Raw genomic sequence first — 25202 nt, forward strand, 5'->3', positions numbered from 1 at the left:
ACAACTTGGAGAGCACTTCGTTGTGAGAGAAAAAGTATCAATTTTCTTTTATAATTTCCAGTCTTCTTTATTGTGGAAGTGTGTGTGTAATGGTTCATGGTTGAGTTTATTTATTTCCTGTGTTTTTTGGGGGGCCATTGTTGATTGATATTCCACTTTACAAGAAGCAGACTGCGCCTACTTCCACTCCAAACTCCTGATCCGCTCCTCCGATGTCCATGGGAGCAATGTCCACGATTGGCAGGCGGGTGGTTTTCTGTGTTTTGTACTCAAAGACAGTCTTGCCCCACCGGTCTGTATGTGTCTGTTGGGTGAGAGTAGAGAAATGTGTTAGCAGCAGTCTCATGATACAATGACAATCATACATGGATGAAATTGAAGAGGGATTCTGGTTGTGTTTTTTTCAGCAGTCCGCCCTCACCTTGCAGCCATCCTCCAACACGTTATATGTGAAGCGACTGGTGCCCTCTGCGCGGATCTCCACATCGTTTGAGCCCTGCAGCTTCAAAGCCTTCTTCAGGTTGCCTGTGGCCTGGTCCATGTAGGCAATGCTGTTCTTGCAGTGGTAAGTGAGCTTCTGGGATGCCTCAGTGGACAGAAGCCTCAAAAAGGTCAGCTGGACACTGGCAGCGTTGGCAACAGGGCCGTCCTCGGCGTAGTTAAACTGTACGACCAGAAGACAGGTCAAGGGGACATTCATGAGTAGCTTTCATGTTTAGGATTGTTTAATCTTACTCCGAGATCACAAAGAAGTGATCTTAAGTGTTGTATTGTAAAAATGCACTCACGTGGAATCCTCCATTCATGGTCTCTCCGAACCAGACGTGTTTGCGGTCCTTGCTCTTGCTGGTCCACCAGTTCTTCTTTGGTACCTCGGCGATGCTTGGGTTGACGCAGGTCTCTCCTGTCTCCATGTTACAGAAGACCTTGATGGCATCGGCTGTGCTGCCAATGTTGGGATCAACCCAGTAGTTACCTGGAGAGATGAGAAACATGGGTTAATAAGGAGTGGCGTGTGTTTTTATTCTGAAAAAAAAAGAAGGTGGTAAGCCTGAATGGCTCGTACCCAAAGACCAAATCATATACAGTATGTATCTTGAAGGAGCCACTTAATATACTGTAGATAGACTATAGCGATAATGACCTGTGTTGGTTTTCTGCCTGCTGTCCTTGGTACCAAGAAACATTACCTTCAGTGTGACCTTATTCAAGCAGGGACACTTTTACACACCCAATCATTAAAGCTTTAGTGTGTAACTTTTTGATATTAATAAACGTCTGTCAGCTTATTAAGACTATCAGCTCCACACAGCTCTCTCTGTATTTCTGCTATGTTCAGAAGATTGTCGTCCGGTGACTTTCCCTCCAATTCCTCATTGGGGCGACAGAAACGCACTATAGCTTTAAATGATGCTGATTCTGTCTCTCTCTCACGTTTCCTTATTATCCTTATTTCAGTATCACTGAACAAAATAAATCTGAGTATTCAATTCACCATTAGTAAAGCTGCAGCTACCTCTGTGATCTGAAAATGAAAGCAGCACTTTGAATGTGTAATGTTATAGTATAGTTGTGATAATATAGATTTCTTTTTCCCCCTTTTGATTTTGCCCCGTGCCGCAGCCTACTTACCGCTCTTCCACTCAGGGTGGCACAGTTGCAGGTCTCTGCAGGTGCGAGCAGGGTTCTTCTGGCTGCCGTCAGGGCTGCGCAGAGTCTCAATCTGGCTGTTGAGGGACTTAAGTGTGGAATCGACCTCCACGTCGTGCTGCCTCAGGGAGCTGGAGGCCTCATCGGCCCTCATGTACCTGAGAGGATCAGGGGACTTCTCAGTCTGACCCAGACCTGCGAAGGCAGACATGTCGATGCCGGGGCCAGGAGGACCAGGAGGGCCAGGGGGTCCGGCGTTACCAGGAGGACCCTGAAGGATTGGCAAAAGCAGGGAAATGGATCAGGGGGTGGGGCGTTCAGGTACAATCAGGTGTAGTAAAACCACGCTGAAAAAGCTCAGTATGTAGGCTTGTGGAGTTTATTTTATTTTATTTTAGGATGTGTTACGTACAGCAGGACCACTTTCTCCAGAACGTCCACGAGGTCCAGGGGGTCCAATGGGGCCAGGCTGTCCATTTGATCCGTCTTTGCCAGCAGGTCCGGATGGTCCAGATGGTCCCTTCAGAAACAGAGAGAGTGTTAAAGTAAAAGCCAGAGGATGCTAAAATGGCTGTGTTAATCTGAAATATTACTTCTAAACTTCTGTCTTTCTATTCAAAGAGTAAAGCAGTGCTGTGGGGAGAGGGGAGGGGGGGGGATCTGATTAAGCAATTCAAAAGTTCCTCTCTATTACCCCAATCACCTCCAGAGCCTTTGCCTTATTATGCATGAAGATTATTTGTATGGTGACATTTCTCCTCGCTTTCCTTATCAGGCACCATGCTTAGCTAATCTACAATAGATATTGAAGTCCATTTCTGATCTCAGCAGGAGTGGTTTCACAAATCACGGTCCGTCCTGTCCGTCTGCCTCTTTTCCTCGCAGAGAGTAATTACAAAATGCCTGAGCTGCCCATCTTATCACAGCGGTGGGTAATTAAAGCACGTGGCCTCTCCTGTCTCTGTCTTCATCAGATGATTTGAGAATTATAAAAAGACTAACCTGTGCCCTTCATTACCATGGCATATCTCGGGTGTTAAAGCTGCAGGATGGAAATGTAATAAGAGATTTTGTTTCGTCTCTTTGGCTTTTTGCTTTTGCTGAGTTTTCTCACCTTAGGTCCGCTTGGTCCGGCAGGTCCGGCAGCTCCAGCATCTCCAGCGGAACCCTGTTAGGACGAGGACAATAACAGATTAGATGATAGGGCAGACAGAGGAAGGGAAGTAAGAGACAAAGTCGTACTGCAGGGATGAACTGTTCGATTTGGATCACTTACAGGAGGTCCAGGAAGACCCTGAAGACCAGTGAAACCGCGGTGACCCTTCTGTCCCCTCTCTCCAGTCTCACCAGACTCTCCCTTGTCTCCACGTGGCCCTTGGGGTCCCTAAAGGTTTAAAATGTATTAAAATGTGTGGCTGCATATGTGTAGCACTTCTAACTACCTAAATTGAATTAAAAAAAAACGATAATGATATTGTTGCCGTTAGAGAGGATGATACTCACAGCCATTCCTCTAGCTCCAGCGGGGCCTGAGGGTCCTGCAGGTCCTTGAGCACCCTAAAGAAAGAAACAATAGTGTGGGTACCTTCTTGTGTTAATATTAAAAAAATTTATATGAATCAGCGCATGGCACTGTGCTTTTGCCTGTGGCCCCTACAGTATTTTGTGTTACTTACACTCTCTCCTCTGTCTCCCTGCTTGCCGAGGGGTCCGACAGGTCCAGGGGCACCAGGGGCACCAGGAGCTCCAGGGGCACCAGCGGGACCGGTGTTACCACGCTCTCCCTACAGGAGGACACAAGGTGATGACTCAGGGTTCCTGCAAACTAGCAGATCTAGAAGACTTTTGTCAAATTGTATAATTTGCTGGACTGTACAGTTTTATGTGAGTCTCTCACCTTGACTCCAGTAGCTCCATCTCTACCAGGAGGTCCATCTGATCCAGGGGTACCCTAAAATACAGAAACATGTTTTAGGTTATGGGTTATGGTTATGGCAGGCATCTGATTTGATGGATCAAGATCATAGTATTATTTCCTGAGTAGATTGTAAATGTGGCAGGCCATGAAGTGATGCACAACGATTTCCCTGGCGTGGTGATTTGTAACATGTCTGACCTCTCTTCCAGTCTCTCCAGCAGGTCCAGTAAGTCCAGGGGGTCCCACAGGTCCAGGAGGTCCGCGGTCGCCAGGGGAACCAGAAGCTCCTTGTTTACCAGGCTCTCCCTGAACACAGAGGAAATAGAATTATTGGATTTCAGTAGCTCCTTTGACATCGAAAGGCAGACAGAATAATCTTCTGACTTTCAACGGATGAGTATTTTGTGTTGTTGGCTAAGCAATAGAATCAATCGGAGTAAAAATTTAAAGATAAGTAACAAGGATAAGCCTCACATGTGAGGCTAACTTGGATTAATTTAAGATAAAGCCCAATCTGACATAATTAAGTAAATTTAAAAAAAAAAAAATTTGGAAATCATAAGGATGTGGCCGTCATCACACTATCACACAGCTTACATGGAAGCTAAAAAAACATATTGACGAAAGCACGTACAGAAGGTCCAGGCAGACCAGCGAAGCCTCTCTCTCCACGCTGACCAGGCAAACCGACAATACCACGAGAGCCGCCCAGACCCTGGGGACCTGAAGGCCCATCAGCACCCTACGGAGTCAGGAAACACAACAGTACACACCATTTTCTCATGTCAGTAAGGTGCAGCTTTCATTATGTTTATTAGTGAATATCAGGCTGAAATAGAAAGTGATTGAGCCTCGATGTTGTCTCAGGTACGTATTGGTTCTTGTGAGGTGCAAAATCAAACTCACAGGGGGTCCATCCTCGCCAGGCTCTCCCTTCTCTCCTTGTGCGCCAGGAGCTCCACGAAGCCCAGCGTCTCCCTGTCTTCCTGGGGGGCCGGAATCACCACGAGCCCCCTTTGGTCCCTCTTTTCCAGCAGAACCAGCAGGGCCAACAGGGCCAGGGTTACCCTGTGATGGGAAGAAAGAGAATCTCAGTGGGTAAGAGCAGAAATAGACACAAACATGTACACAAATCATTTTAGATTTTAGATTGACTCAGTAAATGTATTTCCCTTCTGGGAATGTGTTGAATTAAGAAAACACTCACATTAGGGCCAGGAGATCCAACTCTGCCAGCAGCACCAGGGAAACCAGTAGCACCCTGCAAAAGAGAAAAGGTTCAGTAAGTATTGCAGTGGCAGGTTGTTAAAAAATCTTGCAGGATGTAAAGGGCTCTGAGTCTTGGGGACTACCATGTCCAACTTCAACATGCACTTCTGGAGGCTACACTCCCATTGGTCAGCTATCCAATGAGCTTGAGGCTCGTAGCGAGTGAAAAGCAGTTTACACCACGGACATGACCACAAAAATAAAAAGAAGTATCCACAAGCAATGATGGATTCTCGAAAACTGACCTTATGCTGAAATTGATTTACCTATAACTAAAATACAGTCTACAATCCGCAGTCAGAAAAATTGTTACTCTACATCCTGCTCCATTGATGCTTACTTTGCACTTACTGCACTTAAATATATACAAAATAAATATATATATAGGCCTATATATATATATATATATATATATATATATATATATATATATATATATATATATATATATATATATATATATATATATATATATATATATATATATCGTCCAATAGCACAACAGACTGGTGGAGCACAAGTCTTAATAGGGCAAAACACACATCAAAGCACATTCTATAACATGACCAATTACCCTAATTCTTATATCTCATTAAATATTTTAAATAACTTAACACAATTGACTTTAATGAGAATCAAATACAAAACACTGTAGACAACACAACATGGCTCTTACAAGCATATAACATACACAACCTGTCATCAACAACTAAAGATGGTATGAGATTACCAGGTAGGATTCAGCAAATATAAATCATCATCTTAATTAACAGTGGTCTCATCTAAGGCCTTATATCTCTGTATGTGAGTACACCAAAGTAAATACATAATGTATAACCTTTATGCTTTTGTGAATGTGCAGAATACCCATTTAAAGAATAGCATTTCGACATGTCATAGTAGGAGATTTATTGTAAATAAATAAAAAAGAATAATGGCTGAATTCCATTTCGCTGCTTTGGTTCCAGGGTCCTGGTATTGTGCACACTGTCACACTGTCACACTGTCACACTGTCACACTGTCATGGCTTACTGAGACACCTGAATAAAATGGAGCCCCTGCTAATGTTGAAAAAGGTCTACTGTGCTGCCAATAAAGGCTATAGCTGATTGAACAGTTTTCCTATGTATTTATATGATATCATCATCATTTTTCCGTTAGGTGCTAGGGTAGGAGTTTTTCTTTATCTTATTTGAATGGATGATTTCAGAAATTGCTGTTGCCGCTGTGGGCCGGTATAGCCCAATGACACATTGTACAGTATGTGATATTAGGTCATACAAATACATGCCATGTGACTTCAATCAGAGACATCCCTGCACCTTACGTTTGGAGCTCACTTCAGCATAAGAGGCTAGCTCTATCAATATTGTTTAAGTTGATCAAAACAGAATCATTTTAATGTTGACATAATTGATGACAATTTGACTTGCTGTATGTATTATATCCAACTTAGCTACCCTTGATGTTGTGTTTATATATTCCTCTAGGGCTGCACCCACCTGATGATTATTTGCATCATCAGTTGATCTGCTGATTATTTTCTCTCTATTCTGCTTGATCAATAAAATGTAATAGAATTGTGAAAAACGCCAGTTACAATTTCCTAAAGCCCAAGTTGATGCCTTCAAATGCCTTGTTTTGTCCAGCCAACAGTCCAATACCCAAAAATATCTGATATTTAATGTCTCATAAGACAAAGAAAAACAGAAAGTCATCACAACTGAGAAGTTGGAACTAGAGAATAAGTGAATGTTTGATATTTTTCTTGAAAAAGACGCATTATCAAAATATTTGCAGATTAATTGTCTGTCAAATTGGCTCATCACTACACTACACTCCTTATCTTAACTCCTAAATCAAGTCAAGTTAAGTCAACAGATTAATGAAGGAGTGAGTGAATCAATCAATCAAGGCCCAGGACTCTGAAGTGTACTGTCTATGTATTGCAATGCATAAAGTGTGTATCTGCTTTCAGCAAAAGTATTGTGCGATGGATTATTCACAAGATTGAGTGAAAATAGGAGTTACTTACAGGAGCTCCCTGAGCACCACGTGCTCCTTTAGGTCCAGTTACACCAGTAGGTCCCTGAAAAAGAGGAACAACAATTAATCATGTTATGTTACACTACAGTGACTTTAAAGCACTCTAAAGATCAAGAAATGTGACTTAAGATATATAGATCTGGTTCCAGGTGTGTATTTATATATATAAGAATAAAAGTACCCACCACAGGTCCAGGAGCCCCAGATGGTCCCTGAGGTCCAGAAGAACCAGCTTCTCCCTTCTGTCCAGTCTCACCAAGCTCTCCCTTGGCACCAGGCTGACCATCTGCACCCTGGATATGTTTTAAACCGAATGGTAACATTATTATAATAAATACATTTCATTTTGCAGTTATTTCATTTGAACAAAAGGCACTGTGGTGACTTTACTTACAGGAGGTCCAGCGAAGCCAGCCGGCCCAGGAGGACCACCCTCCCCGCGGTCACCCTGCAGGGGAACACAAAATACTGCTGGTCAAGGCCAGCTCGGGGGAAATGTATTGATGCTGTTTTTATTATCAGTTATTTTTTATTTAGAAATGGGTTCTTTGACACCGTTTATTGTTTTTTGTTCATTTAGAATAAGGAGAACACTTTTAAACATATACAATAATATTAAATATTAATAGGTAATTACAGAGTGGGAAAATAAATGAAAAATGTATAAATAGGATAATGTGATACATAATTAAACAAAAATGTGTGCATCTCCCAAGAACGACCCAGCCACAAGAGTTCTACCCTTTCCAATTAATTAAAAACATTTAAAAAAAATAATATAATGTGATGTACTTCATGACATGTATATTTTGTGGTAATATTTATTTTATTTAATATGATGTACTATTCGGTACATATATATCATGTAGCATATTTACTATATATAACATTCTACCTCTGGTATTGTCTTGTTCCTATTCTTGTCCTGTCTTAGGTGTAGTTTGCTGTGATATTTTGATGTGTGATACATTTTATAGTATGTAGTATGTCTGTTTTCCTTTTGAAAAACCAATAATAAAAAAAAGACCCAGCCAGAAATGGAGTATTGTGCAATCCGGTCATCATCCTATTCTCCCTGAATATTCACAACCATGTAACTCTTGCTGCAATAAAAGTGCAGCAAGTGGCATGACAGCAGCAGCTCCAATCTTTGTCTGTTTGCCTCATTTTAATCTCTTACTATAGAAGTCAGTTTTTCTAAGGCCAAACTGAAAGACCTCTCTTTTTACTGTAGATCAAAAATATAAAAGGGACACTTTCAGAGGGAAGCAATGTCTCCAATCAAAAGTCTCTACAGTGATCCCCCCTTTTGAGCAGCAGCATTATATTATATATGTCCAGGTTAAAGGATGTTATACAATTTGAGACTTGATTAGGAAAGACCCAACACATAATGCTCTTTACACCAGTGTTTCTACCAACATATACAGGGAACATTTTGGAGGAAAAAGCTTCATTATTTCAAGCCCGAGCTCAGTCCTGGACAAACACACCAGCTGATCAACTTGTGGTGTATGCACACAAAAATAGGTACTTACAGGAGCACCACGAGCACCAGCAGCACCAGTTTGGCCAGTGGGTCCAGTCTCACCCTGGATAGGAGAAAACCAGTCAGTCAAACCAACCAAAAAAAACAAAACAATTCAACTCAATTGATAACATTTCAGCTAACCCGGTTATTCTTACCTTGGCGCCGTTGGGTCCAGATGGGCCAGGAGGACCAATGGGACCAGTCAAACCCTGAGGGAAGACAACAGAATGGGTACAGGTTATAGAGAATAGAGTTTGGGTGGGATTGAATTTTCTTTTTTTTGTGAAGCTTTACTCTGAGAACAAGGATGTTTTTGAACTCACTCTACCACCATCCTTTCCAGGAGCTCCCTCAGGTCCTTTCTGTCCGTTGTCACCCTGTTGGACAAAGAAGAAAGCCGCATGTTAATCACACAGGAAACTACAAGGCCTCTGGTCATTACAAGTGCTACATTATATGCAGTGGTGAAATGTAACTAAGTTCATTTACTCAAGTACTGTACTTAAGTACAAATTTAAGATGCTCGTACTTGAGTCTTTTCTTTTCAAGACACTTTCTACTTCTACTCCACTACATTTCAGAGAGAAATATTCTACTTTGTACTTCACAAAATAGAAGGTACTAGTTACTTTACACATTAAGATTTTTGCACATAATACATGTGTAGTTTATAAAATATGATGTTTTATTAAAAATTAAACTACCCAACAATATAATGGCCTACAAGGAGAGCTGAAATGATTAGACCTTTAAACACAACTGTTTGGATTGTTTCCAGTTTCTAAAACGAGAGGATTTTTCTGCATTAAGTACTTTTACTTGTAATACTTTAAGTACATTTTCCAGATGATACTTACATTCTTTTACTTAAGTAACATTTTCAATGCAGGACTTTTAGTACTTTTACTTAAGTAAAGGATCTGAATACTTCTTCCACAACTGATCATATGTACTATTTAACTTGTGAAATAATCCATAATATTAAAATAAAAATCCAAAATGACAAAAGAAGCCGCTACTCACTCTGTCTCCCTTGGGTCCTGGGATGCCACCATTTCCTCTCTCTCCGGGCATACCCTGCAGGCCGGGGGGTCCCTGGGGTCCAGCAGCACCAGCTGGTCCAATGGCTCCCTGAATTAGAATTAGGAGATAACTTGTCAGTACAATTCTTTCATGTCTACTAGTTTCCTATGAACTAACTGAACCTGAGTGGGGACCCTAGAAATAGAATCAGAGTAGAACGGACATTGAACTGTTTGCAGTGGTCATTTCACTATATCCAAAGAAAATGGCGCTCAGCTCTGTGCATTGACCATAGGAATAGAATGAGTTAGCCTGCTACAACAGTCACGGTTCTTTTGCAACGCTCTGACCATCCTGCTATGTTGATTTGAATGGGAATGTTTGTTCTTATTTCATTTTATTTCCATGGTGTTAATATGCTGGTCCTCTTTTTCCTGAAAAAAAATCTTTTATAAATATTGTGAAAATATATCCTATTTAAATTTCATTATTAATCTAAAATTCCTCATAATTTCTCAAAAAATTACAACTTGACCAAAGCTGCAGGTTCATGTCCAACATGTCGACCAAGGAATAAATATAACAGATAGGTTCCCATTCCTTTTTCTTAATTCATTTTAAGGAGTAGTTTGATGTTTTGAAAAAAATACGCTTATCGTTCCCTTGCCGAAAATTTGTTGAGAAGGTTAATACCACTTTTATGTCTGTACGGTAAAATATAAAGCTGCAGCCAGCCAGTTAGCTTAGCTTAGCATAAAGACTGGAAACAGGGGGAAACAGCTAGCCTGGCAAAACAAAGGTAACAAAATGGACCTACGAGAACCTCTAAAGCTCACTAATTAACATATTATATCTTGTTTGTCCCTACAAAATCCAAAGCGTTAAAACAACACATTGTGTTTTACAGGGGGTTATGTGCCGGATGCCATATTTTTTTTTCCAAGGATGGTGAAGGTATCACCCGCCCTACTCTGCCTTTGACTGGCTTACCCTGATATTATAACCCTAACCCCTAACCAAGTTCACTCGTCTTGCCTAAACCTAACCAACCCAATCGATAAAGACAACAAGTACTAGCCAATCAGAGGCAGAGTAGGGCGGGTCATGACTTAGCCATCCTTGGAAAAAGAAAATTGGCATGCTGGACTATGTGTTGGCCGTGCGAAGTGACTTCCTGGAGCCTTGTCTCACTGTGAGGTTGCCAGGCAACCAGCAGAGACTCCAGGAAATCAGCCAGGCATGGTATGAACAAGAAGTCCACCTTGAACAAATTTTTTGATATGTTCTTCTGGAATCAGAAACGCCTCAGAGCGCCAATTTGATTCTAAACATAAAAACGGTATCAAAGTCATACACTAACCTTGGGTCCATCTGTTCCAGGTGTTCCAGGAAGTCCACGAGGTCCCTGAAGACCCTGAGCTCCAGCACCACCCCGCTCACCAGGGAAACCACGTTCACCCTGTTAGGAGACAAAGAAACGGAATCAACAGGAGAAACAAGGAATGGCAGCAATAACTCAGAGGAGTGCTTGTTGGGTCAAAAATTATGTATGAAACCATACCAACATAAATTAGTCGTGTCATTCATGTATGAGCAGTATGTGTCAGCAGCACATACGTAATTGGCATACTTGTGTAAGTTACTCTTTGCTTTGAAATCATTGGAAATGAAGATGTGAAGCTTTAACATGGAAACTCACTCTGGGTCCGACAGCACCAGGAGTTCCGGCCTCTCCAGAAACACCCTGCACAAAGAGAAGACACACTTTAATTCCTGTTTTTGAAAGTTACAGTTAAGCAACTGTTACACTTATCTAAACTTCTGTATCGTAAAACTTCTGAGTTTTTATTGTTAGTCCTAGTATAAAAAGCCAAAACAATCAATTGTATAGCTAAATATAACTTAAATTGCAAATGTTGCAATGTAATGAAAGTCATTTATCTGGGCTCAAAAAAACTGCAGTGAGCAATGAGGCTTTTGCAGAACTGTATTTAAGAGAGGTCCTTATTCACAAACTTTAAAATAAATTGTATTTTCAGCTTTTAGTTTGATTTCCTCTCTATGACAGTAGAGCAACTTAGTTATAGCCTGACAAGCCAGACCCACTGCCTCTAGGGTGCATCTAGATTTCTAGGCTAATTTATGAAATGAAATACAAAAAGTAAAAAATCTTAGCTGATTAGATTTAGATGACCAAGATATTTACCTCGGCATATTGTTTTTAGATATTAGAATGCATTGTTACAGCGGTTACCCTTCACATAAATCACAAAATCAAATGAGGCAGGTAGGAAAAGGCAGCCAGTTGGTGATTAACACTTAGCATTAGCACTGGGATATAGCTTGTTGCTACACAAATACACCAAGTTATTTTTACCGTCTTGAACTAGAGACTGTTTTAGCTTGTCTTTTACTCTTTCACTCCCTTCATTTCTACATAATGCTGTTATTTCCAGGAGTGGGTTGAATACTTAAAAATGTGGGCATGTGGGTTGTACTATACAAGCTCTCGTTTACTTATAGCCTGTGTCCTGCGGGTTGAAGGAGTTTGTCATCAACGATACACCTACAGATGCAACACATCCCAAGTAACAGGTTTGTTAGTAAGTCTCGCTCACCATGTCTCCAGGCTTTCCAGCCTCTCCTGGGGCACCAGATGGTCCAGGCAGACCCTGTCCAACGACCACAAAGGGATTAGATATATCCTATCTAGATAATTACTTATAAGTCTGCTGTCTTCCTGAATAATTGTCTGTCCAACACTTTATCATGTCCAAAGTTTGAACTCATACTGAAAATGAATAGTAATATGATATTGATTTTTTGTTTGTTTTCCAGACTGGTTTATGTGGGATTTGATGAGAAAAATAAACTCACCTGGAAGCCAGAGGGTCCAGGCTGTCCTTGCTCTCCTCTCTCTCCAGCAGGTCCCTGCGATAGACCCAAACACAGGCAATCAGTCCGGGACTTATCTCACAAGACATATCTCACAACATGTGATCACGCTGGAATACTCACAGCAGGGCCAGGAGGTCCAGTAGGACCAGTCTCACCATCTTTTCCAGACAGACCCTGTTCAGAGAGAGAGTATTTCAATTATGAAAAAGTGATCTGGAGACAAAGAAATGATCAATCCATTTGTGAGGTTGTCTTTTTAAGAGTGTATTTATGGAGAAAATGTACTCACTCTCAGACCAGGGCGACCCACAAGACCTTTCTCTCCTGTCTTTCCAGCTTCACCCTGTTGGAGAGAAATCACAGTAAATGTTCCGTAGTCAGTCTCTTTCGATTGCAGTGCTACAAGGTAAACAACAGTTGGTGCTACTGGTAGTGATATTTGGCTACAAAAAAAGCTGGAATACTTATTTGTCTTATCTAGACATGGATGCATTTAGACTCTTTCCATTTAGACTTTTCATTATGCTGTATGAAGACACCCATTGTGTTCCTACTCTACTCTTATAAAAAAAAACTCACATTGGCTCCCTTTGGTCCAGGGAATCCCATCACTCCTGGCTGTCCACGGGCTCCCTGAGGGCCGGGTGGGCCTGGGCGACCGTCCTCACCAGAAGCACCCTGTCAAAGGCACAAGGTAAGAAATCAGCACTGAAACCCAGAGATAACCGATATTAACTTGTGAGTTGAAACTTGTGTGTGATCATCATATATGCTAAGCTTGCACACATATTATCAATACAAGGCTTTCATTTCAGAACTTTAGTGTTGTGGTTGAGGTTTCTTGTGTTCGTAAGCACATGTGCTGTAGTTTTGTCATATTTCAAAGTACTATTTTGTTTAAAATGTGGCTCTAAGCCACTTTGAATGTGTCAGCTGCTCTATTTTTTCATTTGAAAGTCTCTAATTATGAAAGTACATTTGTAAAGTACATTTTTACTTTTTGTGCATGTTGCCGTTTAGGAAAATGTATATAAATTGTGACGCCAGCATATCATAACAGAGCAAACTGCTACTAGTAGGCTTTTTTTGTGATTGTGATCTTTTAAAATACTTTGTATTATTTCAGAACTGAAACACTCACAACATTTCATAAGCATGACAGGAAGCACCACCTCAGGATTATTATTGTACTCACAGAGGGTCCAACTTTGCCTTGAGGACCAGCATCTCCGGGACGACCGGTAAGACCCTATGAGAGGCACACACATCATTCAAGAGGTGGGACAAATCTCGACAAAATCAATCAGATCAAAGCAACCACACTAAATATTCTGGTTTGAGATTTCAGGTTATGAGTGAGATTAAACTGTCTGACTGTTCTGACTCACTCTGGCTCCGGGGAGACCTGACTCTCCTGTGCGTCCAGGGTCTCCAGTAGCACCTTTGGGCCCAGCAGCACCAGGAACACCACGGTCACCAGGGGCACCCTGAGGAAGATAAGACATCAGTCAGTTCAATAGCAGTCTGGTAGAAATATGGCAGCTGACCAAAGCAGCATCTTTCTGGTGCTGCAGTGCTTCGATTAAATCAACATGTTGACGGTGTCAGTGAGCTGAAACCAGGACCCACCTTAGCACCAGCAAGACCATCCTGACCTGGGAAACCACGGTTACCAGGAGCTCCCTGGAAAGAATCACAGAGATACATTTGATTAGATTGAGCATAGCAACAGCTACTTCCTAATGTCACTTTTTGCCAACGTTATTGTACATCCTGATGACTTACTCTCTCTCCTGGAGGTCCGAGTGGTCCAGCAGTTCCAGGCTCTCCTCTTGCACCTCTCTTTCCTTCTTCACCAGCAGGGCCAGGAGCACCTTGGGGACCAACGGGGCCCTGGGAAAATGAAGATATGTAAGTACATCTTCTCTGTAGTCTAATTCTAAAAGATGTATTACAGTTGTTATGGAATGGTCAAAAATCACTGAAAAACAAGTCAGCACAACTCACGAGCTCTCCCTTTGGTCCAGCTTCACCTTTGAATCCAGGAAGACCGGGGTCTCCCTAGGTATGGCAAGAAAGAAGACAGTCACAACAATGAATAATCATAACACAAACAGAGTATTGGGGTTTTGACAGAGTTTTAGATTATTCCCAAGTGACTTACAGACTGTCCCTTTGGCCCCAGAGGTCCTGTAGCTCCCTGTGGTCCAGGTGGGCCACGGGGGCCGGGGAATCCAGGAGCACCAGCAATACCAGAAGCACCCTTCAAGGAAGAAAGAAACAACAACATATCAGAATAAAGTCAAACTGTCATTTTAATGATATTATAAAGAATCACAAGGTAGTTGAGGACTCTACAGAGAGAGGACTTACAGCAGATCCTTTAGCTCCGGGAATACCATCAGTACCGGGGTTACCCTACACACACAGAGAAGAAGAAGCATTGCGTCACATTGTGTCAACAAAATATTAACAGAAAACAAGCACGGTGTAAGAATGGTACTGTTGTATGAGTAAATTAAAATCTGCATGATCGGGATTAGTGATGGTAAACGAACCGATGCTCCGGCAGGTCCGGGAGATCCTGGGGTACCGCCCTCTCCGCGGGGTCCCTGTGCTCCTTCAGATCCACGGGCTCCAGTAGGACCAGCTTCTCCCTGACAGGACACAATTCATTTATCATTAAAGGTAGGGAAAAAAAAGTCATTTATCATTTACCTGTGAAGCCAACATGTGTTCCTTCACATAGCACAGATGGGCTGTATGTTCTTATATGTTCCCATATGTATTTAAGGACAATTACTTTTATTCTAAGTAAGTTCAATATGACATAACTATTAATGCATATTTGTCTTTCTTGAGTAGATTGTAGTTTGTAGAATATACTGAAATTGATCATTTGTGTATGAAAAACAAGAACCTACAAGAAACAGGCACAAGTTTGTGTGTTTTTATTCCATGAACCCAGACTGAATAAAGAGAGATCAACTGTCTACAAGTACTTTAGGAAGAATTCACTGAGCGATAAAGTAGAACATGTAGCTGCAGTTAAATGACAATCACTAGGCTTTTTTGTTGTTGTTGCTTATTTTACTACATAAGGTATGCTACAAAAAAAAGTAGTAGTTTATGATGATGTGATGTGCACAAACCTTGGCTCCTGGAGATCCTGGGAAACCGGGAGCTCCAGCAGGACCAACAGGCCCCTGTAGACACAACAATAATCTGCAGGTTAGGGTGCATGTCTCATCCCTTTGTTGCTTGTGTTATCAAAGGCCCAACACCCTAAACAACATTACAAATGAAAAATCAATTGAATGAATTGGATGCAAAGTGGAAACTAGGATGCTCACAGGTGGACCAGCGGGACCGGGCAAGCCATCATTTCCACGGGCACCCTGAGGAGTAAAAAGATAGGACAGTCAGTTGTGTAATGAAGAGACCATAACATTATATGCTTATTAAAGTTGTTACAAACATGGTACAGAAAACTAAAAACATATCGATGCTCAATGGATTGAAGCAGCCATGAGTTTGTTACTCACTGCAGCTCCAGCAGCTCCAGAACGCCCCCTCTCACCAGGCAGACCACGTGGACCCTACGACAGAAGATACAACTGCTCAGTTTATGTGGATTATTATGGAACATATAGCTGTAATTTACAAAACAATTGTTTATCTTCCCTAGCATCCCATACTGTTACTATTTTATGTTTGAATTAATTTGACAGATCAGATAAAGCCCTGGAGACTCACCATGGGTCCAGGGGCGCCGTTCTCTCCTGCAGAACCAGACTCACCCTGATGGGAACAGAGATCAGAAAAATTAGAAGAAGTGAGCAGAAAACAATTGAAGACATTGCTAATCAATTAGAATCTGGTTATGTTATTGGAAAAAAGATACATGTGGTGGCCTTACCTTGGCTCCTGCGGCACCAGTTTCTCCCTTAGCTCCATCCAGACCAGGATGACCCTACAGGGAAACACAACAGGACTCATCAGGACCTCACACATCAGTCTTCAGGTGTAATCAATGAGCATGATTTATTCTACTGCTTCTGTTTAGCAGTGAAGGTTGAAACACTCACTCTGTGTCCTTTGATTCCAGGAAGTCCAGGAGTTCCAGGGAATCCACGAGCTCCCTGAAAATACAAAACCACCACATTTTTACATGAGGGAAACTTATCCTCATCTCTACTTTCTTCTTCTGACTTTGACATGTGCTGTAATCCTGAAGTTAGTCACCTGAGGCCCTGCAGGTCCACGCTCACCAGCTTTTCCAGGTTTGCCAGCCTCGCCCTAGAAACAAACAGGAAGTGGAATGAGTATTTCTTCAAGCAGTGTACAGCAGCTGCTTGATATGTCTAACTGCACTGCACTGTAGAGGAAAGATGCAGCCATTATTCTCACCAGTATTGCTAGGAGATAGAGAGTGTCCCCTAGTGGTACACTTGGTTTAGGGGGGTTTAAAAAAACATCATTGTGAAATAATAGTAAGGCAATAAAGTAAAATAGTAACATTGTTACTTGGGGCATAAGAGAGTAAGTGCAAACTTTATAACATGAAATGTTTCACTCTGTTCTTGAAAAATGTGGTTTGCTTTGACCTTTGTGTAGGTTTTGCACTTGTGTTTTAATATGCAGTGGGTACAAAGATAATAATACTAATAGTAAACTTTATTTATACAGCACTTTACAAAACAAAGTTACATGGTTAAAACAGGAACAAAAACCTTTCAGGAGTGCAAAGACATCAACTCAGACAAACACAACAATAAAAATTAAAATGGAAATAAAATACCCCAAAGTAATACAAAAATAGAAAGCAATAACATTCATAAGATAAGAAAAGGTGGAAAATAAAATAATAATAAAGACACTTACGTCGCTTCCAGGTTTTCCAGAAGGTCCAGGTGGTCCACGCGGTCCCAGTGCTCCCTGTTATAAAAACACACACACAGATTAACCCTTATAGTTACAGTTATCTCATTGATCCAAAGATAATTACAAAGTTACAGTTACAGTTGTGCTGCAAAATGCAAACACTGCCTCTACATTGTCCAGCCGTTGAACTAAATTTGTGGCTAAATTTGGTGACGGTATCAATGATTTTCATTGTGTGAGAGAAGTCAAACAGCGATAGACTTAAATATGATAAATAGATAGATATTTATGGATGTATTGATTGTGATATTTATTTATTTAAAAACGTTTATGACACTGTTTATAATGAGCATCTGTTTTTGTGGAAGTAGGTGCTGTTGGTAACCCCTAAACATTACAACAAATGTGAGCAGTACAGTATGAAATGTCTTTTGGGCACATAGATGCATTGTGGGATATATGTTAATACTTACAGCTGGACCAGGCTCTCCAGCCTCTCCAGGGCTACCTTGGAAACCCTGTGGTCCCTATAGGTACAAATGAAAATGCAAAGAATGTATTAATTTATGCCAACAATTCTCCTCTACATGTTTGTACAGTAGCTGTTTGATTATTATGATCAATCACATAACGATGTAGTGCTGCAATGAATGTACTTACAGGAGCTCCACTAGGTCCAGGGGGGCCACGAGGACCCATAGGACCCTGAAAGAGAAACACAAGACATTTAGAGAAAGTTTACATAGTGTGACAAATTAATTTAACAGGTAGCTTGAAATCCCTGTGTTGGAGTAAAACTACTGGACCACAAGGTGGCAGCATTGCAATGATTATTGTTTACCACTTCTCTTCAGCAGCAACTCTGAGACAAGCTAAATGTTACAATGAGGTTTTGTCATTATGAGAGATGAAGTGTTTACATACCAAGAACATACACATACACTCATCCTGTAAGATATATTCACTGTACACAGCACTACTTACCATTGGTCCCTGCATCACACCCATCTGAGCACCTCCGGCCTTCTCATCAAAACCTCCAGCCATCTGAGCAGCAAAATTCTGTAAAACACAAAACAGACAAGAGACTGAGAATCAGTTAGGGTAGTTTATCCTGGTTGAGCCGTTTGGGCTAAGTGCGTCATTACACACAGCAGCAAGTGAAGGACATTAACTGAATCAAATACTTTAATATTAGATCAGTTACCATGAAAGAAAATAGGAAGAATACATTTGCCTGCTAAAGTAACGCACTATTTTCACCCTTCATGATTCTGTGAAAGCATACTATACAAGTATACTGCAGTCCATGTAGGATAGTAGTGTGCCTTCACATTCTTCCCTCTTTCTTCTTTGAATCAAAAATGAATAAATCTATGGACTCATTTTGGGCTGTTTCCTCTATTGATCAAGACAAATGTAGCTGAAGTGAAGTCTCAAAGGAAGCACAAACATTCATTCATTCATCAGTTCAATTCACCCTGTACTTTGCAATAATAGAAAACCCAATGGGTTTAGTGATGCCAAAGACACAAATAATGCTTGTGATTTATATCAACAATTTACCATTAAGTCTTCTCTATATATTTAGACCTCTGTTTTAACTGCTTCTTCCTACCATTGTGTTATATGTGATATGGGAGTAACACTGTGGTGTTGGGACTTAAATCTGAGGAAGAAAAGGTGGTTTTGATAAACTGTTTATGCCATGTGTTACAGAAGTTCCCTCAGACTCACCCCTCCAAGTCCAGGTGGTCCGGGTGGGCCAGAGGGTCCGGGGTTCCCAGGGGTGCCAGGCTCACCATCTCTTCCACGAGGTCCTGCATTTCCCTAGGGAAAAACAGAGAAGGTGATTTTCTCTAAGTTCATCAGGAGTACTAAAGAAGATTTCAGGTCAGATCTGGTTGTTTTTTTAATCAATGCCTTTTACAACCAAACGTTCACAGAAGAAGTCTCATATCTGTTGCATGATGATTAGATTTAGATGTTCCTACACACGAGTAATTAAAACACTGCAATCTCACACTATACAGAATTATGTTCAATTATTAGAATGATCAGAACTGTTGTTGCTTGAACTAATATTTGGTAGACCAATTCTGAAATAACACATTAATAGGAGACAATTTCTTCTGAATGATATACTGAGCAGATCGGTGGAGTAGATGGTGTTTTTTGGACACAGTGTGTTGTCTCTTACCTTATCACCCTTAGCGCCAGCTTCTCCACGGACTCCCTGCTCACCTGGGGGGCCCTGCAAAAACAGATTTATTTGTCTCAGTAAGATTCCCAGGATGGACAAAACTCCTATTCAGAGCAAGAATCATATTATTATCTACCAAAAAACAACCTCATCCAACAATGCTTGGATAAGTGTAGAATTAACATAATCAACAAAGAAATGTCCCCCTTTGTTGTCTCAATAAAATGAATAAAAATGTATAATATTTAATATTTACCATAGGGCCTGGTGGTCCTTTTGGTCCTACAACCTACACAAAGAGGAAAAAAAAGATTTTGCAAATGACTCATCTTTATTACAAGACCAATCCTCATGTTGTGTCCAGTTGTACCCGTTTCTGAACAGCTAAAATTAGAGAACATTCCAGCTTTGTAGGAGGTGGACATTAAGCTAATCTGATGAAGATTTAGTTTGACAGGACAAGTTTTGTTAAAAACATCACCTCCTCTTAACCTCTGGAAATGGACCGACTTTGTTCACCTGACATGTGCACTTGCAGCAAAGTTGCTGATGGGATCTAAGGGGATTTGATAGGGTTCATTATGTCCAAGGAATGTGGTGTTTTTCCTCATGTAATAGAAAGTCCAATGAGGGATTGTTGGACATTGTTATAGTTAGCCAGCAAGAAACTGCCACTCTAATGATCAAAAATGTGTGGGATAATCAATGAATAAAAAATACTACACTTTTTCAGGGTTTGAGAATAACTCAAAAAGTCAAGAGAGAAATGTCAAATTCAACAAACCAAGAACTTGAGAAATGTGTGTATTGTATAGGTAATTGTTATGTAAATTATTGGGCACAATGAAGGACATATAAAGGTACCAGATAAGAAAAACAAAAGTCTGTAATTATTTATTCCAAATAAAAGTAACACAGAAGAAAAGGTTTTGTTTAATCATTTGTTCGCTGAGCAAAATGAACATTAAGGCAAGTAAGGAGTTTGTGTTTAAAGTAGTTTAGAGTGGAAGTGTGTACAGCAATGAGACATTACTTCACTGCAGAGGATTCATACTTACATCTGCAATCTCTCCTGGTTCACCTTTCTGGCCCTGATTGATAACAGAAAGAAGTGATATCAGTGGTCTAAACAACTTTACTGAGAAACAAACTACTTCAAGCTTCAGATTTTACAAGAAAATGTTATTGTTTAATGTTTTCATACTGTTACTTCTTGAGTGAATGGATATCAGTCAACCTACTGCCTCACCTTAGCACCAATCGTTTCTGATGTTCAGATGGATGTATGAAGAGGAGGGAAAAGAACAAAACATTAAAAGTGTACAAGTATAAACAACTCAGACATTTGATTGATTTGAATCCTAGTTTGTGATTCTTAGGAAAGGAGACCTGCAAGCAAATCTAACAATGCTAAAGTGATCAAAAACCATTCACCAGACCCAGAGGCAAAGAACCCATCCATATTATATAAATGGTGAAATGTGATTCCAAGAGGGATGAGGCAGAAGCAAACATGGACTAGGAGAGTATTTATATCCAATCATTAAAGCAAAAAAGTGAAAGTAAGTAAAAGGTAAGCAAGCTATAACAGCCAAGTTTAGCTTATTAAATAAAGCATGGCAGCCAGTGCCAGTAAGCTTTTTGATAATGTTGCATATTGTGTATATTTATACCAAATTTGAGGGAATGAATTTATGTTTAAGTAATCTTAAACTTATTCTATTTCTGATGGCCTGGGCAATCCACTACTGAGCAAGAACTCAGATATCAGCAAAAGTTGTGATTTAGGTAAATTAACCTTTTTTTAAATAAAAAAAACCCCACCTGTACATGGTGTCTTTTTAACAGCTTTATATCTATTTGCTTAGATAAATCAGTCAAATCATTGTCATTTTCATATACCAGGAGGTCTCTTAGGACGCCACAAGAATACAGTTGATCTTGACAAGGCCTTGAACCTTTGACAGGTTCATCTATAGTCTTGACATGAAGCCTTATTCATAAAAGGTGAGGAAAACTTTGGTCCCTCTCTGAAGACAACTTCATTTTGCAGAAGATGTCCAAATGAGTCAATTAAATCATTGAGTTGAGGCTCAGTATGGATGCAGGCTTCATCTTAGTCATGAGGTACAAAAGCAGAAGGCTTCTCTACAGGTTTAGATGAGAACCAGACAACACATCTCAGGATTCATCCAATTCTTCATGGAATAGGCTTTCATTGGGAATAAGAGATCCTGATAATGTGGCTTATATGGTCTCCATCCAAACCAAGCATGTAGAGGGCCACTTTGGAATCGGGAACAGCATTAACGTCTTATTTCAAATCATAAAACTAAAATGTTTTAGAACAGCCAAAACTATTAAATTAAATCAAGAGATCAGTGACTGATGCTGCTCCAATCAGGCAGACTATTTGGATCCTAAGGCAGTTCCCCATTCAAAAGTGTTAGCCAGAGCGAGATAAATGCAAGCTAAAAGAGTAATTTATTTATGGGTATTTAAATAAATAAATTACAACCAATGGGGGAAATGGCATCAGCAGGGCAGATGGGACAGCACTCTCCAGATGGGATGAGAGGGTTGGCACATTCTTTGATCTCCTCGCAGATTATCTCATCACACAGAACCGCTCCGCTGTCGCACACACAGATACGACACGGCTCGGGCTTCCACACATCCTTATCATTATACTGCTGTCCGTCCTGGATGCAGCCACCTGCCTCCTCTGTAGGTGGCCAGCAGGAGGCGCGTGGCAGGTGGACAGAGAAGGAAGAAAGAGAGGATGGTTCAAGAGAGAATTAGATAGGAAAAGGTATTGGGGTTTATACAGTGTTGAGGGTTGGTAAAGCAGATGTTAAAAAAGAGAGGGTAGTGGGAGTAAGGGGATGAAAGGGGGTCAAGGGGCACGGCAAGGAAATAGGAGGAGTAATAGCAGTGTGGGGGTAAGATGGAGGAGTGGTTAGTGAATAAAGGAGGAAGGAGAAAGATAAAAGTTATCCTGTATCAAATAACAGCTCTGAACACTTTGTAAAGTAATGCAGAGTACACAAAAAGTCACATTCAAAAAACAGCATAACACGATAAAACATACAAGTGTGATTGCATGATGTTAATGAATAGAAAGTAAGTGGCTTTGTTCCTTTGATGCTGACAAACAGGTGGTGGGTTGACCCAAAAATACACTGGAACAAATCAGTAGCTGACTGTAATTTACAAGTTTTAAAAATAACTCATTGAGCAGGCAAGAAAATGCTCCAAGTTATCGTATGGAGAATTTTATAGCAGCATAAAATGTAATGTCAACAAGAGCCACAGTTAACAGTTGTGACTGAAGCCCTAGTTGAGGTATTTCACGTCGGTGGCTGAGTATATTTAACCTGCAGGCCTGCTCTCCTGCTCGTATGAATGAACCTCTCTAACAGGGGTACTGTGTCCAATTGACAAGCTGCTGCCTTAAGTAAACACTGGGTCCTTCTAAATTTCTCCATCTGGATCCCATAGCTGTGTCAAGCGCAGTGCAAACACTTAAGAATGGGTGATTTGTTTAATGTATATATAGCTTAGGGTTGGGCCTACTAACTGCTGTTATTTGTTTTTTGAAGCATATTTGTGAAAGTGATACTTAGCCCAAACATGTAACAAGGAGGTTTAGTTCCTGATCAGACATGAGTTTGGCTACTTTCAACTGAAATATTTGCTTTCTACTTCACCACCACTTCTGTTATTACAATATATGGCTTCATGTAATGCTAAAAGCTGATTAATGCTATAAGAGAGGGAATTGGAAGCACTAAAGTGAAGTCCATCTTGCTATAAATACAACTGTATCTCCATCATCTGTTGACTCCCTGCTGTGCGCTCCCTTCCCGCTACCCTTTGAGCCTGCTAGCCTGGGGTCAAGCACTGTCTGAACCTGTCACTTCACATCATCAAAACCCCTGAATCTGCTCCGGCCAAATCATGTGGGTGAAGTTTACGTATATTTTTACACGTCTTAAAAATAGTTAAACTCCCATTTACTTGTCAAGAATAATTTTCAAGAAAATCCTGATTTGTCTTCAGACGTTCAGAAGTGTTTCTGCAAGATAATGGTAGAAAAAAGTAATGCAAAGGCATTTAAGGCAGCAATAAGCCTGATTAAGCAGATTTACTGAAAACTAGGACTACATAATGAGCAAACACAGCAGTGAAGGCTGAGCAGCAGGACCCAGGTGAGGACAAACAGACACTTGTTCACCTGGTCCTCCATCCCACACAGATGTGCCTTGACAGCCTCACCTTTCCTACAGAAAGAAATGGACTGGCTTATTTGCAAAGACTATTGGTAGCCGGCTTGACATTATACACTCATATCATTGGAAACAGTCAACAACTACATAACTGTAAAAAGCATGTAATGCTGGCCATAGCAACACAAAAAAAGAGTTGTGCTCTTCCTGTTCTTCATTTGAGATCACAACACTGGCATTTTATTTACTTCCCACTATTCTTCTGAGACATCAGGTAGAGAAGATTGGGAAGGCAACAATAAGTCGGTAATATCATCAGAATAAAAATCTGCATTTGTTTTACAAGTAAAAAGAAAAGAGTCAAGAAAAACTGTGCAACTTACGGTCATCCTCTTCCTGACATCTGACCACGGATAGTAAAACAACTTGGAATGCTACAAGTAGCAGAACAGTCCTTGAGTCCACAAAGCTGAACATGTCTAAATATTAGACATGCAGTAGCTTGGGTGAGAAGTGAAGGATGAGACCAGGCTTTCAGTCAGTGGTGTGTTAAGTGTGTGTTCCCAGAGACTTATGGCACCATGCAGTCAAACCCTCCAAAATCTAAGTGGAATCCAACGCGGGGCCCCAGCTGGCACTCTGCACCCACCGCGTCAGGGCAAGCACCGCGGTTTTATGTCCACTGTGCCTTGTATGGATCTTCGTATATTCCAAAATACCAGTCCTTCCCCCAGACCCCCTGTCAGGCTGAAACCTGAACCTCATCTCCCTCCCCTTCAATCCAGCAGCATCTACTCTCCCAGGGTTTTTTTTTTTTTTAAGTCAAGCCCTCCTTCCTCCCTTGACCTGCTTGGCCTGGCCAGGCCAAGAGATGCACCTTCACTTTCACATTAGAAAGACAGCTACAAGCAGCAGAGCACAGGTCAAGCTCTGACTCAGCACATGCCATGGTATCAGCTTATTCTAAAATCTCAAAGCTGACTGAAAAAAATGGTGATAGAACTTTTGGATTAATTTCAGGGCAAATAATCTGTGTTACAATGACCCAATATGTAATTTACTGTAATAAAAGTAATAGCTTTCTTGTAAACACAAAGTAAATATTACTATCACGGTAGATACTGAAAGATAAATATGTTATGGTGTACATACATACATACATACATACATACATACAATTATGTTAAATTGTTAAAGAAAATTGTGATTTATTGCTTCACCATCTGGATCCTGATTAAACCAACTATAGTATTGTCTTCATCAAATGAGCTAAACTATGTCGTAGTCACAAAACTACAACATCTTCTAGGATAGAACTTTATAAACCAAACCAAAAAATAAAATAGAAATAGAAATATACAGTACTTGCAGTCTATTGTTTTACTCATAAAATATAAGACACAAAATCATAATGTGATTAAACATAGTTTTCCTCTAAATCTAAAAAACTGGAAATCCTCTTCCAGACGTGTTAATTAACTGAACATTGTGGATTTTACCTGACTGCTAGATACAGCTAGACATTTTATTTATATGTAAGAGGTCTCAAA

At 40.6% G+C, this 25202-nt stretch overlaps 1 protein-coding gene across 1 annotated transcript; it reads right to left on the reverse strand.

The window, feature by feature from the left end:
• col2a1a (collagen, type II, alpha 1a) lies at positions 1-24129 on the reverse strand. The gene is made up of 54 exons (XM_028582531.1): positions 24036-24129; positions 21942-22148; positions 20673-20689; positions 20482-20514; positions 19680-19712; positions 19421-19474; positions 18958-19050; positions 18205-18282; positions 17881-17925; positions 17694-17747; positions 17221-17274; positions 16582-16635; positions 16425-16478; positions 16256-16309; positions 16093-16137; positions 15882-15935; positions 15690-15734; positions 15489-15542; positions 14895-14993; positions 14710-14754; positions 14501-14599; positions 14344-14397; positions 14122-14229; positions 13966-14019; positions 13725-13823; positions 13532-13585; positions 12916-13014; positions 12626-12679; positions 12457-12510; positions 12316-12369; positions 12057-12110; positions 11138-11182; positions 10799-10897; positions 9439-9546; positions 8739-8792; positions 8571-8624; positions 8423-8476; positions 7279-7332; positions 7070-7177; positions 6874-6927; positions 4776-4829; positions 4475-4636; positions 4203-4310; positions 3767-3874; positions 3548-3601; positions 3327-3434; positions 3154-3207; positions 2927-3034; positions 2765-2818; positions 2063-2170; positions 1633-1921; positions 789-976; positions 422-664; positions 1-304 (listed from the first exon to the last, which is right to left on the reverse strand). Exons 1-54 carry the CDS (start codon positions 24127-24129, stop codon positions 158-160), a joined length of 4464 nt encoding a protein of 1487 aa, XP_028438332.1. The 3' UTR covers positions 1-157.
• Between the last annotated feature and the right edge of the window lie 1073 nt (positions 24130-25202).

This window comes from Perca flavescens, chromosome 7 (assembly GCF_004354835.1).
Source record: "Perca flavescens isolate YP-PL-M2 chromosome 7, PFLA_1.0, whole genome shotgun sequence".
NCBI lineage: Eukaryota > Metazoa > Chordata > Actinopteri > Perciformes > Percidae > Perca > Perca flavescens.

Coding starts and splice junctions, on each gene's coding strand:
- col2a1a (XM_028582531.1), bottom strand. CDS start 24,129: ATGTTCAGCTTTGTGGACTCAAGGACTGTTCTGCTACTTGTAGCATTC. Junction 12,680..12,915: donor CTGGACCAAAGGGAGCCAAT/GTGAGTTTTTTT, acceptor TCTCTCCAACAG/GGTGAAGCTGGAAAGACAGG. Junction 1,922..2,062: donor CTGGAGAAAGTGGTCCTGCT/GTACGTAACACA, acceptor CCAATCCTTCAG/GGTCCTCCTGGTAACGCCGG.